Here is a 17,185-nt window from a genome sequence, read left to right on the forward strand (position 1 = left end):
CTCTGTTGATGACATTGTAGAAAAGTTCAAGATCGAATTCTAAGACGTTCATGAATTTAATCGATCTCGATTTTAGCTGTTCGTTGTAGAAACTAGACATAATTCCCATCCCTTTATCCTCTGCATTTAAACTGATCCTCAATCCCAAGACGACGCAATGATGCGGCAAGATGAGTTCCAATTTCAACAGTTGGTCTGATGTGACATCAACCGACTACAGCATCCGTCCCACCGCATCCGACATCAACGACCGAAGATGTGCAATTTATTTAGTTTACAAATGTGAGAAAATCGACATTCCATGGGGTTTCCTGAGCTCGCACGGAACTTTATGGCTCCGGAAAAAGGGGCCACATTTCATCCTTTTTTATTCCAGCTGTCAGCCAGCATCCACACTCCTCATCCAGCGTATCAAAGTGGAGTCGTCCGCTTGCTTGCTGGTAAAACAGCACAAGAGAATTGTTCAATCGCCATCACAGGAGCGTGCGATATTTGTTGGCAATAGTTTCATCATCGTAAAGACATCGTCCAAGACTAGAGGGCCAGTGTTTGCCAGGGTTTGGAGGGTTACAAGTCGAAAGGGCCCTCGAAATTGCAACTTTTCGAGAAATTCCACTCAAACCGAATCCGGAATTCCAACCGCCGTCTGTTTGTTTGCCCTTCCACCATTCCAGCGCACCACCACCAAACATGAAGCCGTCATAACATATTTCCTCATATGAAACCCGGGTTCGGGAGCGAGATGAGGCGATCCGAGCAGAGGATCGTCGGACGGCAGAGGTTTTGTCTATAAATTGAGGGGACCCTCGCTTTCTGCTACTCAATACACGTTCGCCACCGGACGGAAGGGATTTGTAGTGCAAATCTTGTTACAAATGAACACAGGACACGGCCAGGACCACGGCTTGACCTCCCCCCTTAAACCTTCGACGGACTCATGTTTTTTTGTTGTTGTTTCGTCATTGTGGAGGAAAATGTGATGATGATTATGACGATTATCGCCCAATAACTGCGAACCATCATCCCTTCCTAGCGGCGCGCCGGTGATGGTCAAGGACAAACGAGAAGCGAGTATCGAACGCACCCTGTACGGTGCCCCCTGATCCACGCAATTATCATATAAATTTGAAAATTATCCAATAACTTACCGCTTGCCATTTTGTGGCTGCGTTTGGTTCGAGGTTTGCCCAGTTCCAACTAGGACTCCGTATCCTTCGTAGGGCGTCTCTGTGTTTTTCGTTGCGACCAACATGCCAATAAATCATAACACACATCAGCATCGGCTTCGGTGTAGGACTTTAGCACTTGTAACACGGATTAGGATCGGTCGGATCTCTTGGTTCATAAAAACTGGACCATCCTGGCACACCAACGGGACCGGCGGGAATGATCAACTGCTCTCCCTCTGACTCTGACGAAGCCAAGTGGCAGGTTTGTAAATCGTTTCGAATTAATACTTATTAGAAGTGATGTCTGCCCTTCCGTTGGCCCAAAGGGCTGTGTTCCCTAAGGGAACCAGTTAGCTAGCCAGTACAATCCTGGTTCGGTCCGGTTCGGAAGGCTTAAAGTGCTGGTTGAGCTGCAAACTTTCACACATAATTCATGCGTCTACGCATCCCTTTCGCCTTTCTGGCCATAATTCAAAGCGGATTCGGCCTGCGAATGGTCAAAGTTATTGAATTTAAACCGCTTTATCCCGGGGCTGCATTTGCCCCCCGCGTTGGATGCCCGAAAAGTTTTATTACAAGATCCTGGATGGTGGAAAGGGTGTCCTGCGTTAGTAGTGGAAGGAATTCTAATGCGCTACTTGTTGTTCTGTGGGTGGGATTTAAAAAAAGAATGATATTGTGGAAGGATTTCTACCACTTCCTGGATGGCTTCAGGAGAACTCAAATTATAATATTCAGATTCGCAGCATTTTCCCAACATTTCCCCGACCACTTGTGGACAGAACTACGCTTTTATCTGTCGGAAAACATTCATTTCCGTCATCGGGAAATCCATACTACTTTGTAGTCGGCGAGTCTTCCTCTTTTCTCTGCCCTGTTCCCATCGTCCCAGGACTGACACGCGGGGTGCAGTTTTCCGGCCGCGAAATTGAATGTCCAACACCGCATTTAGCTGTCAATCAACCGGTTTGCCGCCGCCTGCATGGCTTAGGCAACAACTATCGAACCAACTCATTCGGAGCCAGTTAAAGCCGGAGCCATGAATGTGTTTGCATGCCCTCTTTTTGGAGATACTTTCCTTCGATTTCTTTTTCTTTCTTCCACCCCCCCGGGTTGGAGGCGGAAGCGAAAGATTTGCGGTCGCAAAAGGAACGCCGGAGAAAAGATTCCACACGTCAGCGAGCGCACCGCATCCCCCGGGGCCAAAGGGGCTATCGCGCTGGGTCGGGAATTGTCTCGCGATATCGTCCGGAACAGCGTATGTAAATTCGCACTCTGGAGTCCACGCGTAAGGGAGGGAAGATCAGTCACTCGGAAGTTATAATGCGTAACGTATCACCCAGCGGAGGTGGTGGTGGTGAATGGTTTCCTTATCCGGTTTTCTCGGTTGATCCGCATTGTTGTGTGAAGAAAGAACCCCTTTCTCAAACCAAACGAACAAGCGGTGATGAGACGATGAGGGGCAACGACGTGTGGCAGCCGGTTGCTCTTTGACACCCCCGGATCCGTCAGCCACATATTACTTCCGGGCGATATATCCGGGGGAGTAGCTCGGCTCGTGCTGATGGTCCAGAGAAAACGGATCGCGAGTGGTGTCACTTTGCATCCAAGGATTCCTTGGTCGCACACGGTCACTAATAAAATGGGACCCAACTTTCAGGTCCATCTCGTCGTGGCCCTAACTACTACCGATGGACACGCTTTGTGTGCGTTGTGCTTCGGTGAAAGTACATTAAATGTTACTATTATTACTGAATGTTGTTTACACGTCATAAAGTTTACTCACGGCTGACAAAAGAACGGGCAAAAGAATCGGGCGCTCGACCGTAGCGGGGCGCCGGAGGTTTGTTGTTCTCAGCGGGGACCGCTCAGCAACCGAATCTGAAAAATCGCTCTCGAAAGGATGCGCTTCCGGTGGCTTGCCAGGCCCTAGAACAAATACCAATAAATCATTAATAATGCAGAGAACGCCATTACGGTCGGTAGGTAGAAGGTCGGCTGGGTTATTTAACACCTCTTTATGCAAAATGAACATCTTCCATCGTCTGACCTTTGCCTTCGTCCGAGCGGTTTTCCTTACATTCCGACCGTGTAGGATGTGTCGCCAGTTGTCGTCGTCATCGTCGTCCTTCTTCTTGTAATGTGGTGCAGCCGAAGGTGTGAGGGTTATGTGTTAAGACAACTAGTGGGAGCTTCTTCAACCTTCACCATTTCAACCGCAGGCGTGCGTGCATGATAGTTACTTTGCAGCATAACTCCCGTTTGACTTCTTGGGCGACCTTCTTCCGCTCACCGGATCGGACCGAAAAGGGGTTTACAGGGGTCAGGGGTCAGCTGGCAGTGACCATCTTTCATTTTCCGAACGGGGTACACCCGGGGACAATTAGTGACGAAAGGGAGTCCGGGGGCCGGGCAGCGGTTGTTCTTGGGCCTTAGGGAGGCAGCTGACAGCATTTACCGAAAGGATATTCCAGATTTCTTAGACCAGATTATGGCAAACAAATGATCTGAGTCGAAGAAAGGGCCGACAAATTCCAAGGCCCGTTTTGTGGCCCACAGGAGACAGATGAGGTTGGGTAATCGTATCTCCGGCTAATGGCAAGATGATGAGACTTGAGGCGATGTTTTCGCACCCACAGCAAGTCCGGTGAAAGTATGTCGCTTGCGGCTTGGCCACTCGTCAACAGTTTGGCCTTTGTTTTGTGGCTTTGCGTCTTTCCTCTGACAAGCGCACCTTTCGGTGGCGGGGGCTTGTTGGCGGCAACAGTGTTGCGGGCGACCGCAGGACAGTGGCCTTTCTGCGTGGTAACAGGGGGAACGCCACGATTTGCGGTGTCTTCCTTAAGATTTCTTCAGATGAACTTGACCGAGCAGCGAACCTCTGGCGAAGCTTGACGAATGATTTAGGAGCACTTTAGGTTCGATCGTTAAATAAATTAACTCCCGGCCACTCATCCTCCCATCGGCGGGGTGGACGTTAACGATCAATAATCGGTCACCGAACGAGGGAAATGATGCGCGGCTTTTGACGCCCCGATGGTGATCCCAAGGTGATCAAAGTGAGGGAGCTAATCCGTTCGGCACGTTGGATGCGTCTCTCGTGATTTTAAAATTTGAAAGAAGGTTTTTAATAAGCTGCTCAGCGTTTAATAATTGCCAGCGGCTTACCGGCCATTCGCTAAAGTTGCAACATTGTTCGGCTGCAGGACGGTGAACTTCGTTTGGAACGACGACGTGGTGATCGTTTTCGAAGAACTTTGAGAGAACAATAGAACGTTTGACTAGTCAGATAGTTAAACTTAGGTTACTGATGGAAGATACAGACAAGGAAATTAATATACGAAGCTGCCTCGTTTCGTTTACTCCAATGCACGTGGGCTATTGCCCTTGAAATGGCAAGTTTTCGTGACAAATCATGTTCAGATTAATTAGATTACGCTTAGTAACTGAATTGAACTGTGTGTTGCTTGAATCGAAACATTCCAACTGACTGACTGAAAATTACTGACAAGGAATTACATGCGCTTGTTGCTCTCCGTTGTCCTGATTGAACACACTTTTTGTGTTGGCCAATTCTGTCGATTGCTGTTTTTTTCTTAAATTATTGAATAAAATTAAAAAGTTTCGTTGAATTATTGACTAATAGTTAAGCTATTTCACTAATTATTATTAAGAAATAGATTGATTTAAATTAGAAAAATAGTTTAAAAGGTAGATTGGCAATTGCTGGCCGCTGGATTGGTCATCTGTGGGTCCCATGGCAACCCGAAGAGGAGCTTAGGATTGGATAGGGCTTTGTACTCCACCTCGGTACATTACATGGAGATTGACTGCGATCTTGTTCAGATTTTTATTAAAAACACTCGATGGCCGACGCAAAGAATCCAAACAAATGATGATTGGTTTGATCCAGTGGGGGTTAACGTTAAAGTCTGCAAGTACTGTTTGTGTTTTGAGGCCAAACAGACGCTTGCTAGCCCGTCTCTTTAACCCGTTAGCAAAAGGTTTCTTTAAAAACTTGATTCATGATTGAAAAATGGTAGCTGGTCAATCGGTTGACTGATAGCATACACCAATCACGATCTCAATGTGGCACATTCGGCCACTGGGCACAGAATGCTTGCGCGACACACCTCTTCATGTTAATCTATAAAACTGATAGTCCGATGCTGACCGATGCGTGGGTAGGCGCGTTTGATTACCGCACCCCCAATTGCCCAAAAAAGAAACATGAAAAAAAGTTATTGCCATCAAACTTGGGAAGCATTTGATGGCAAGTACTTTTGATGCGTTTTTGGCAAATAATTTGATAATCTCCCTTTTCTTGATGGGTCCTGCAAAAATGCTTTCGGCTCGCTGTAAATTGATAGGAGAATTGATGGGGAGGAGGAGTGAGCGAATAACATCGGCTTGATGCTGGGCAACCGGAAGCGCTTCTTGGGTGGCGGGGATGGCAACCGGATGGACAAAGATTTCTATGAATTTATCCACTTAATGTGCAAGACTCTTTCAAGGTCGGCTGGCGGTGGAAAAACGGCGGTGGTTGTAGATGGAAACGTGGAAAATGAGTTACGCACTCGACTTACCCACTTCCGACCGATTTCCATCGATTAATTAATGAGTAATTAGTAATGTGGTGGTGCGGCGCATCGAGCGAGAGCGACAGCCATTCCGCGATGCCCCCGTTCCAGCACGGCGCTGCAAATGCCGCGCTTCTCGTGGGACTGCGGCAACGAACGGGATGCGTGGTTTCTAACAACGACCGGCCAGCTAGCCAAGGCCGTATGCATGAAGCCACACCTGCAGTTGGTAGGAGCCCGTGTCGTCGAAAGCCTTCCGGCCGCTGAGTACCATGGCCTGTCCGTCCCGCAGGAATTCGGCCTGTTTGTCTTAAAAGTTGGACAGAATCCGTTTGCGACGGACATCCGCGCCAAGATGGTATGCCTGAAGAAAGAGAGCGCGTGGATCACGCCCACGCGGTTTAAGGTAAGAGCCCACGCGGGCCGAAACCGGGCTGGTGGCTCAATCATCATCACACACGCTTCCCTTTGTCTTGCAGATGCCATCTCCACCGTTCGTACCGTTCGGCCATCCACTGCCATCCACTGCCTCCTGGCGAGACGCCTCTCTTGGTCTCTTACGCTTGTGGGCCACAAACCGAGGGTCTAGCCGCATCACCGCACCACCGGACTGACCGTGCATCCGATGCCTGGCTGCCTTCGAGGCCAAGAACATCCTTCGCCGATAAGCCGCTATCACCATACCGCGGCTAGAAAACGGCTCCGAACGGTGGCCGGCAGTTCAGGTTCAGGACCGGAACACCCGAGTCAGCTTCGAGCCCGATCCGGGTCGCTGTGTGGTGCACGGAGGCCACCGATCGGTGCGGGGCGCTCGTTTACGACTCAGCCGACTGAGCTGCCTGGGGCTTGGGTGATGAGCGTGGCGGGGTCGCAGGGGGGGTAGGGCGATGTGTTGCGCCTACATGCCATCTGTGCCTACATTCAGGCTGATTTAGGCGGCTTGCTCACCAAACTCACCACCGACCGAACTCACCAAACTCACCAAACTCACCAAACTCACCAAACTCACCATAATACTATCTTCAGTGCCCTACCCCCCCGAAAGATTGCCGCCTAGGTGGCGCTGTGCACGAGATTAGCGCTCTCTAGGCGACGCTAGCAGAATTAGTTTGCGTTGATAGCTCTAGCTCTAGAAGCACGTGCTAGATGTATCCTGCACTTGTTAGCTCGTGAGACGGAAACATTGGGTGAATTCTGTGGATGCTATCGTAATGTGAATCATAATCTAACATCAGCAGCTCACGCATTCGATCCCATGCATCATCTTGCATGTTAGCTTTGGATTCTACATTTACAAACTCCAATACCTTTAGCTGTTTAAGATGACGGAGAGACTCGATTGTACGCTTATCTACTGTAGTGCATCGAGATTCTGGGTAAATCAGACGAAGCTTCTGCAACTGCATTAGAGAGCCGGTAATTCTTTGTACAAGTCCTATTTCAGTCTCAAGAGGTACCGGCACAGTAAGACATCTGATTGATTTAGGCAGCCGAATCAAAGTTGTATGTTTCCAAAACACATTCGATCCCAGATGCAGTACTTCTAGTTGCGTTAGCCTCGATAAGTCAACTTCAAGGGTAAAAGATAAACTCCGCTCCACCCAGATACGTTTAAATATTAGTTTACGAAGATTGACGAGCTTGAAAAGATTTCTTATCATAGCAGGATTGGTGATCTTCAGTTGCTCAGTAATGCACAGTTCCTTGAGCACGCTGCACACATCACAGATTGCAATTAGAAGTTTATCATCTTCTAAGGGAAATAACAGTCTCAGTGTCTCTACGTGTACCAATTGAGGGATGATGGACAGACCGTTGAGATCGTCGAGACCTTTTGCAACTGAGACATGTTTCAGTTTCGTGAGCACTTGCGGTTGATTGTTGTTGTAGATAGGTTGTGCAAGCGCTCCCAGTGGTCCTGTAAACGATTGTAGCACTGGCAAATCAAGAGTGATTTTATATCCTTCATCCACTGCCAGATGCTCAACAGAAGAGCTGCGAAGAACCATTGATCGGCGATCGGATGAACCCCTTGTGGATAATGATAACGATCGTAGCTTCGACATCGTCTTTATCCCATCGGCTATTGATAGAATCACACTTTCAGCTAATGGACCCGGCAGAGAAAGCTGCAGCGAGTAGATATGTTGGGTGAGTTTTGCAAGAAGCGATTTCCACAACACCAGAAAGTCAGGAATCATGTCTAGTCCCAAAATCAAGTGCTTGTTTCTATAGCACCTTTGACTATGATTCACAGTGTCTATCACACGCTTCATCCACAAACGAGACTTCATTTTGAAATCTTTTGGCAATGCTATTCGCAATTGAAATCGTTTGACATAAGCGCTCATAAAGATGATCTCGTGCCATCTCCGACAAGTCAAAGACACATTTTTCACGTTCTCCAGATCCAGAAGGCTAAAAATCATGCAGAGTACCTGCAAAAGAATGATCGGCCAATGAGAATGCTCCACGGGATTGTTGAACGCGTTAGAATAATAAACTTCTTCCGGGAGTGAATCGCTTGGAGTTTCACATTCTGTGGCAATCTTCTTACTCATTTTTTATGCTGGTTATGAATGGCACCACAACTAACTCACAGCACAATGGTCAGGCTTAGTTTCTTAGATGAAAGGAAAGGAGCTACGATGCGATCGCGATCGCTGTACGAATAGAACTGAACAGCTGATAAACATGGGACGCCACTGACCGACGATAACTTTCGCGGCTTATGCGGACCGTGAAACTCTTGACCTTCAACACGTTTGGTCCAGTAACTGGCAAGATGTAGAGCAGTCTCATAGGTCAATTCAACGCCCGGCATGTGATAAGGAATCATTGGTAACGCGTACGTTCCCGATGCGTATGGCCATTGCATGATGACGAATATGTTGGGTTTCTCCACACTCGATGCTGACGCACACTGTTGAGCAGATGGAGTTCGACTAAAACGATGCATTCCGCAAGAATAAAATTACCAAAATGCAGTAGTGTGAGTTCGCTCAACGATTCTGACAGTGCGTTCTAGACTTAGCGCACGCTGCATTAAACATACTTTACGAACAACGTTTATTCATTAACATTTTTGTTGGCGTTCACTCTAAAGGGAAGCATCTAGCAATCGGATGATTGGCAAAGGTGTTCGAAAACGAAAGCTTAACTGTGGAACCGATGTAATTAGTTGCAAAATTATCGCAAAGTGAGGATTAAACCATAATTAAGCGTTAGTCGGTTGCTCAAATTCATTCTTTTTTATAAAGCGGGAATGGTTTCACAGAAGTAGTGCCGTATACTGGAGAGGAAAAACGGACGACATCGCCTTTGTATTTAATGCAGTTTACGAATTTTTTTACAAATCTTCCCCAAACTACAATCAAATGTTTTTGTTACAGTTGTAGTTTTATGTAAAATTTAGGTAGAAGTGTAAAGTTAAACGATTTCTTCAAAAGAAGCCTTCAAAACTTACCCTTTTTTGCTCCAAATGAAACCTTTATCCAAGAATAGACCATATTGAATCACTACTACACCGCTCCAACTGCAAATGGTAAAAATTCAAGCTAACACTCCGAACATTCCACATTCTCCAGTGTGCACGCATCCCAGACAGACAGACAGGCATCACACATTACTTTACCGTCTCATCGTAAACGTACGTTAAATTACTATTCAATTGATTGCACACGGCACCGGCGTGTGAACATTTCCATGTAGCTTACCATTTAAATTTCCTGAAAACACCAGGGCAGAGAAATGCCTTGCAGCTGCAGAGCTCGTTGGGTCCCCGGTTTGACCAACCGCAACCGATTGCCATCGCTCAACAAGCGAGACAGCAAACAAAAACCTCAAAATCGTCAAAAGTTCCATCCGGCGACGACGACGACGACGACGACGTGTCGGGTCCGACGTGTGTACGTGGCTCTTTCCTCATGCACTGGAAGCAAGATGCTGTCACAGCATCGATCCTGGTGCGACCAACTTTCCTTCCCAGGCGCCACGGATATCTTGGCAGATAACTAGAGAGTGAAAACAATGCTCGAGCTCGAGCTGCACAGAGGAAGACGCGGGGGAAAGTTTTTTAAGAGAAAAGTTTCCTCTAAACTCCAACTTGTGGCGGTTTGGTCTCAGAGTTCTGAGCTCTGTTCCGTCCTCGTCCTGGTCACAAATATGCTCCGTCGTGTCTGTGTTGTTACGTGTCTCTCGCTTGAGCTGGTGAGTGTTTTTAGTCCAACGAAAGTTGTGCAGCAGCAACATGCAGTAGTCGGTTGGTTGGTTGGTTGGTTGCATCCTTCTTGGCACTTTTGCAACAGTTTAGTTCCCGCTCGGTGCCCAACCATTACCGCAGCTGGACCACCAGCTGGACATCAGCTGACACACCGGGCGCAGCGAGAGTAAAACATTTCGAGTCGGTCCCATTCCGACCTCTTCGCACTCGTCTCGTCTCCACTCCCAAACCATCGACGAAGGATGCGACAGTCGTTATTAGTGGTTCTTATACGATCGACCATCGGCTGACGTGGACCTCGAAGGAGTACTTATTTCGCCATAAATCTGGCCGCACACTGGATACTGGGGTTGTCGGTGTAGCCGGCGACCATTGAGAGGATCCTCCGGAGAAGCTTTGGGCTCTTGGAAAGTTGGACTTAATGGCCTGAGAGCGAGCGAGCGAGTTTTTACTAGGGAATTCCAGAGAAAGGACACTCCGGGGACTGTGCTACGGTTGCTGTTTCGCGAGGAGAACACACTAAACGATGCCGGATCGTAATGTAATTGTAAGCTGCTTCGGAACTGGTTAAGTATCGGGGCGTTTTGTGTTCGGTAATTATTGCGCTCCGCTACGATTCCGGCGGGCTTAATGCGCCCCAATTACACTCCATCCTGTGGAGAAGAATCCGGCGGAGAGTTTATTTCAGTGACACACATTTTTGGAGGGTTTTACTTGGCCAACCGGACACACCACGAGGCGGACCCACGAGGGATCCTGTAAGCTTTTCTTGGAGCATCGCATCGCACCACAGCAAATGGTGCATGATCTGTGGGAAGGTGGGTTCACATTCAAACGTTCGGGCACACTCTTTGGTCCTATCAGGTTGGTGGACATACATAGACCACTGATAAGCCGCTTACCTCGAATTGATCACCGAAAGAGAACTGGGGAGTCTTCACCAAAGCGGGCTGGCTAAGCGGCACACGTGAGCGAAGTAATGTTTGGAATCATTTTAAAGGCTGCTGGCGGGGAACGGAAAGAAGGATTAGACCGTTACAACGGTATCGGTACTCAGAGGCGCTTCTGTGGTCGTCAGTAAAGTGAAAGCTTCCAGCAGAGGGAAGCTTGAGTTCCGAAAAGATGAGATTAAGTAGCGCATCGGTGAAGAGTGAATGAAAGTCCGCGTTCTGCGTTCTTTTCAAGAACACTATTTCCTGGTCTGCCTGCACGGTTGAAATTCGCCAGGCCACGCATTGTTGGCCAAGTGAGAAAGCCTCTAGCTCTATATCCTTGTTTATTGGTGTCGTTGTGCCGTTGTGGTCCGCCCAGCTATTTTCCTGTGTCCTCAACGTGGGAGCAAGTCTTTGGGTGAGTTCTTGATGGCAGTGCCAGAGCCCAGTATGTCCGCCGGAAGATGGAAGATAGATCACGCGCGAGGCCTCTCTGGGGACAGCGTCTTGGTAGCTTTGGTAAATCTTTAATTTGTGATCTTGAATCCTTTGCGATTGGTTTTGCGGTTGGTGCGAAGGATGGAACATCTGAATCTATTTTTGGTTTCATTGAGTTAGATGATTTACCACTGCTAAAAATAACGCACAAAGTAGATATTTTGAACCGAGAAGAATTGGTAACAATATTAAGAGAAGAGTATTGTACATTTCATTGAATACACTTGCATCGTTGATAGAGCTTTTGTTGATTTTCTTTCCACTTAAAGTCCTATTCTTTCTTTAGGATTATTACTCAATGAAACCATTTTTAGTTAATAACAATTTGGTTTGTTTCTCTGTTTTTTTTTAATTGATTAAAGTTAACTTTATACAAAGGCAGATTGTAATATCGCAAAAAAAGAGATAATTGATGATAAATAAATAAAACGTGTCAACGTAAATGACGTGCCAACCATCTTCCTATTGCTGAAGCGAGGTAATTACAAGCAAACTACTACCAGGTGCTTTCCTCTTTGTATGATGCAACGAAAGCCATGATTTCCACATCCAACAGAACGATGAACATACAAAGGTGTTACTGCTTTATGTAGATTTGTTACCATTACGATGCACAAGTACGACAAGAAACATATATTTTATAAATCTATCAACTTCAACTCCCTCAACACGATGACAAAAGTTAAATGTTTAAAGACTAGAATGATTAGAATGAAAAAACGCAGCATCACTTTATTGCGTTAATTATCCTCAGTTAATACTATCGAACATTCTCGCTATCCAGGACTCGCAGCACCACGTTCAACGGCACCACGTTTTGCGATCCACGTCCAATCCACATCACCGAACGGGCACATCATCGAATGGCAGCAGAATTTTTTTATCGCGCCCAAAAAAAAGCACCATCCTGGTTCCTGGTTTCCTTCCAACCATCGTTCGGCCATGTGGCGCACATGAAAAATGGCCAAATATTTCACGATCCAAAGCGAGCGCGGTACTGGCGCCACGGCGGACGGATGGGCGACAAAAATGGTGAAGAAATTTTCACGTTTTTCACTTTCATTTCCAGCGCGACCGCACCGCACCGTGGCGGGCGTTTGGTGGTGTGAAAATTTATTCACGTCGTCACGTCGTCGTGCGTTAATATGCATGCAATTTGTTATCGACCATGGTGGGCGCGGCGGAGGAGGAGTGGAGGCGCTGCACGATGTCCTCCGGGTTTGGATCGATGCCGCGAATCGATAATTAAACTTGGTGTGCGCGTGCAAAAGGAAATGCGCTCCTTTCAAGGGGATGTATCCATCCGAGCGATAGACCACGACTCCGAGCGATCGATTACGGAGTTACCATGACGACATGATCCACCGGATTGTAGCTTCCTGTGATTCTTTGCTTGAATTCAGGGAGATTGTTTTACTGCCAGAAGAAGAAAAAGCAAACACCTTTTCAACCAACGTGACTGTGATGCTTGACGAAGGATGGATGGATGGCGTTTTAGAAGTCCTGCGGCCCCGGGGTCCAGAGGTCAAGAGAGATCAGAGAGAAGTTATCCAACGGACACGAGACAGCGGAAAGCATTGCCCTGGGTAACAAAATCCCATCGCCCAGCGTGGAAATGCTGTAGGAAAAATAAGGTTTTCACGAAAAACACGGTCGGCCGATGCAGCCGGTTGGAAAAAGGGCTCCCGGGAGCGACTCCCTTTGCCATGGCCACCGGTAGCACGGCCGAACGGTCGAACGTGGCGTGGAAAAACTTTACCAGCACAACAAATGGTATAAATTAGCTTCGGCTTGAATAATCAGCGACTGCGCCCCACCGGTCGCGGACTCCTATCGTCTTGCTGTCTTGCACTCATTTTCCTTCGTTTTCCTTTTGTCCAGTGAACACAAGGGGAAGGGGTGGATAAATCCAACACAACACTGAGAACCGGATCGTTGTTTTTCCATTCTCCTTCGCAGCCGGAAATGCACGCCAAGTGAACCGGACCAGGTGGAAATTGTTGTTTTGTCTGGCGCGGGGGGCGTCCCTTCCGGCTTCCGGAAGAAGATGGTCGCGTGGGGCTCTGGAGTGGGAGTCGCGTTAAACTATCGCGTAAGTCGAAAGTGATTCAAGTGGAAGCAATATGGGCGAGCGATTCGATTGCGAAACGATCCCTGCAGGGATCCTGCGTCGTCTCCAGCGTTTGTTGCCCATTTGGTGGCCATTTTTCTAATAATATTTGCGTCCGCTCCGTCGAGCGTGTAATGCGTTGGCGTTTCAGGGTTCCACGCTCAATTTTTTTTATGTGAAAAGGTTGTAGGAAAGGTCACTTTTAGCAATGATATCAAGGGTCATAGAGTGTAGTTTAAATTTTCATTCATTCTTCATTTTTAGTTACTAGCCGTTGCGTCATGCATTGCTATTTGTTTAAAAGCAGCTGCTGCTGTCATCTTACAGCCCGATGCCTACTTGTGTTATGTTTTTTTGTACATATTGCGTCATTTCAGTTCATCCACTTTCCTTCAAGTCTATGCAACGGATGAAGTAATGTCGAAAGAACTAGTAAAAGCAATCTTTAAATGCATGTTTCATCTACGAGAAAAAAGTATGGAACCAGCTACTAGTGCTTGTTACCAATTACTGTGTATCTTTAGTATATTTAAAATCCTTCCTGTAGAATATTGAATTGCTTTTGAGAACACCAATCAAACTAAATGAATAGAGGTGTCTAATGTATTCAACGTATATTCAACGTAAATTCTCTTTAAGTACTACGCCTTTAAAACCTTCAATTAGGTCAGCTCGACACTCTCTGGCCACCTTTAAGCCTCTCTATACTCATACATTTAATGTGTTGCTGCAGATACAGTTAGGGATGGTAGCAAGGATCATGCGCCAACATGTTTAAGCAAATTAAAAAAAAAAACATTTAAAAAAACACACTCAAGTGTTGGTAATGGGTAACGGATACCAATTACGTTCATTAAACAACAACAAATTCATATGTGCAAGCACCTTCTTCACGCTCTTGCTGTTGGCTGTTGGCTCCAACACAAATAGTACCTGAACAAGGACACCATCCACCATCCCCGGAGTGCCTTTAAAATCGTAGCAGACGGAAGCGAGGAGCACAAACAAACAAACAAACAAAAAAAGTGAAGCGGGAAACTCAAATTGTAATGAAAATTAATTGGATTAAAAGGTCCAGCAAATATGCTCCAACTGGTCACCTTCGCACTGGCTCACCATCAGCAAGCCACCAAGCAAGCTGTTGTTGGTCCAAGTAGCTAGAGGGGTGGCAAATCGGAATGCTTAAAATTAATAGACACATTTTTTCATCCCCCCAAACCCTCGGGCGCGGATGCGGGGCGCGCAGTTGCAGGTGCTGTATGTGTCCGTAGAGCGCTGATGGTCCGTTGGTTTGGAGTTCTTGGAGCGAGTCTTGTGCCACTTTGCGCGCTGTGGGACTGCACTGTTTGCGTAGGGTCACCGTCAGTGGCCGTCGTTGTAGTAGGTGCGAGTGGAATTCCTCCCAAAAAAGGGGTCGAAAATGGCAGGGGCCAACACATTTCATGCTTCATTTTCTTTCTGCCGCTCTCTGGTTGTGTTTGGTTCCCGTCGCTGCAGGTGGTAGTGTGCCCAGTAGCAGCAGCAGCAGAAGGTCAGCGGGGGCACTTTAGTGTCCGAAATCCCCTTTGCGCGCGATGTGTACTCACTGGACCATGTCCTCTGGCCCCCCGGTGAGCGAGTAGAGCGTATCGTTTATGGTTAGGCGCCGAGCCACAAATGGATACTTTTGATTTTTCCTCCGGGGAGGATTTTCCGGGAGACCTCGACCCCTATCCTGACCGCGAGCGCGCGCGTGTGTTTTTATGTGTTCTAGCATGCACGTGTGTTGGTGGGGGGGCATTTGTTGTTTTTTATTCGTCTAATCATGCCGCGTTAACGCATTTCTCGCCGTAGTGTGGCCGCCTGTTTGCGGAAGGCTTTTCCGGGATTTTAAATGGTTCCACAGCGGACCAACGGAGACAGCGGGAGGTTACCGTGGATATTCTGTGTTTGCTATTCGGTATGGAGCCACACCAGCATAATGGGTCTCCACCGATGCTGAGGGGACAGTACGATCAATAGAAATACCGGGAGCAACGTGGAATTTATATCCTTTTCTCTTTGTCCTCGGAGGGTTTTCAAAGAGCACTCTACTACTTCCGTAGATGTGGATGTATGTTAGATATTTACAGGAATTTTCTCTCTTTTTAACAATTCAGCGAATGTAAGGATTTGATACAACCAGACGTGCTGCAGTAACTTTATCCCTTTTTTTTTAATTAAATATTTTTTCATTCGAAATCCTTCCCTTCTGCTTCACAGCCCGGTCCATAGTGGACATCACCTGCTGGCCACACCACTGTTCTGTACTTTCAGCTAATCGTACGATGCGTGCGAGACCGTACACGTGTGCTGCGGTGTCCTTCACGCTGGTTTTTGCTACTCCCGAGTCCTTCGACCACACACGGGCGCAATGCTCGTCCACGAAAAGGGGAAAAAGGAAGTCGCGTAATGGCGACCCAGGGTGTGTCTGGCTGCTGCTGGTGTTACTGCTCCCCATTCACCAAAGGCCAATTGCCGCGCAAACTGTCCCGAGGGACCTACGGCCCCATCACATGGTTAGTGCGCTCCCCCAGGCAGCACGCACTCCCCGCTGGCTCCGTGGCTACTTCGTTTTCCTTCTTTTTTTGCTGCAGGAATGAGAATCCCAGGAATGGCCTACTGCCTAAAACGTCGGTGGCGTCCGTAAAGCCCATCAGCCGGCCGACTAGGACACATTCCAGGTGAATGAATACATTAGCGTAGTTTCGGCTTCGGTGGGGGTGGCACTTGGATTCAAAATAAAAAAAAGGAAAAGTTTTGGACTTTTGGTCACTGTTGGGGACCCTCATGGGTTGTGCGGTCGTAACTCAAAGTCCAACCTCGCGGGATACAGTCCCCGAAGCGGACGGAAAAGGGAAGAGTTGAAGAAGAAGCACTTGCAACTTGTCGAGTGGCGGATACTTAGAATACGAACCTAGCGTAAGACCACGTGCGTGTTACGCGACCATTCGACGACGCTACTCAGAGGCCCGCGGTAGTGCGGATTCCAAACAATTCGCTCCGCTCGATCGCGATTGCGTGATGTGACAGTCAAGGCCCCTCCTCGACGAGGGGACGCGTAACTACTCCTCCAAGCTCGGTTGCCCAGGCCAGGGCTAATTGATAAATGATATCCCGCCCGTCCCGGGGGCTCTGGTTTGGTCTGCATTCGAGCCTTTTGGGGGATGAGGTTCTCGTTACCCCTTTGTTGACAACGATACGCGCCTCGATAACGTAATATCGATTAACAAGTTTTTAAACGCAGCCAACATGTGCCGACGTGCGTCCCACCGTGGACATTCTCCTGAAATTGGACTCGCACGGGAGAGGAAGGCCCAGCTGCTGCTGCTGGTGCTGCGTGTGTTGTTGGCTTTAATTGCTTTAAGACAGTCGATGTCGATAGTGCGGGAATTGTGCGCCCGCGGAGATTATTTTGTCACGAACCGCTCGCGTCACGCATTAAAGGGATTTGGTTGATTGTGTTAATGTTAAGCTTCCATTTATGTCTCCTTCTCCAGCGCTGTTCAGGTTGATTTATTTAATTTAATGGGTTCACTTTCAATGCTTGCGCTGCTAAGTGAGACCAAGTGGCGATTCCAGTTTTGTGTCCATTGTATTACTTTTTCTCGTTTATCGAGAGTTTATTTGTTTTTTTTTGTGGTATTTTACTGTTC

At 47.6% G+C, this 17,185-nt stretch overlaps 1 protein-coding gene across 1 annotated transcript; it reads left to right on the forward strand.

Annotated features, from left to right (window-relative positions):
* The first annotated feature begins 5,873 nt into the window (after window positions 1–5,873).
* Window positions 5,874–6,363, forward strand: LOC126574005 (uncharacterized). Its single transcript, XM_050233901.1, has 2 exons — window positions 5,874–6,155; window positions 6,229–6,363. Exons 1-2 carry the CDS (start codon window positions 5,874–5,876, stop codon window positions 6,361–6,363), a joined length of 417 nt encoding a protein of 138 aa, XP_050089858.1.
* The last annotated feature ends 10,822 nt before the right edge of the window (window positions 6,364–17,185 follow it).

This window comes from Anopheles aquasalis, chromosome 3 (assembly GCF_943734665.1).
Source record: "Anopheles aquasalis chromosome 3, idAnoAquaMG_Q_19, whole genome shotgun sequence".
NCBI lineage: Eukaryota > Metazoa > Arthropoda > Insecta > Diptera > Culicidae > Anopheles > Anopheles aquasalis.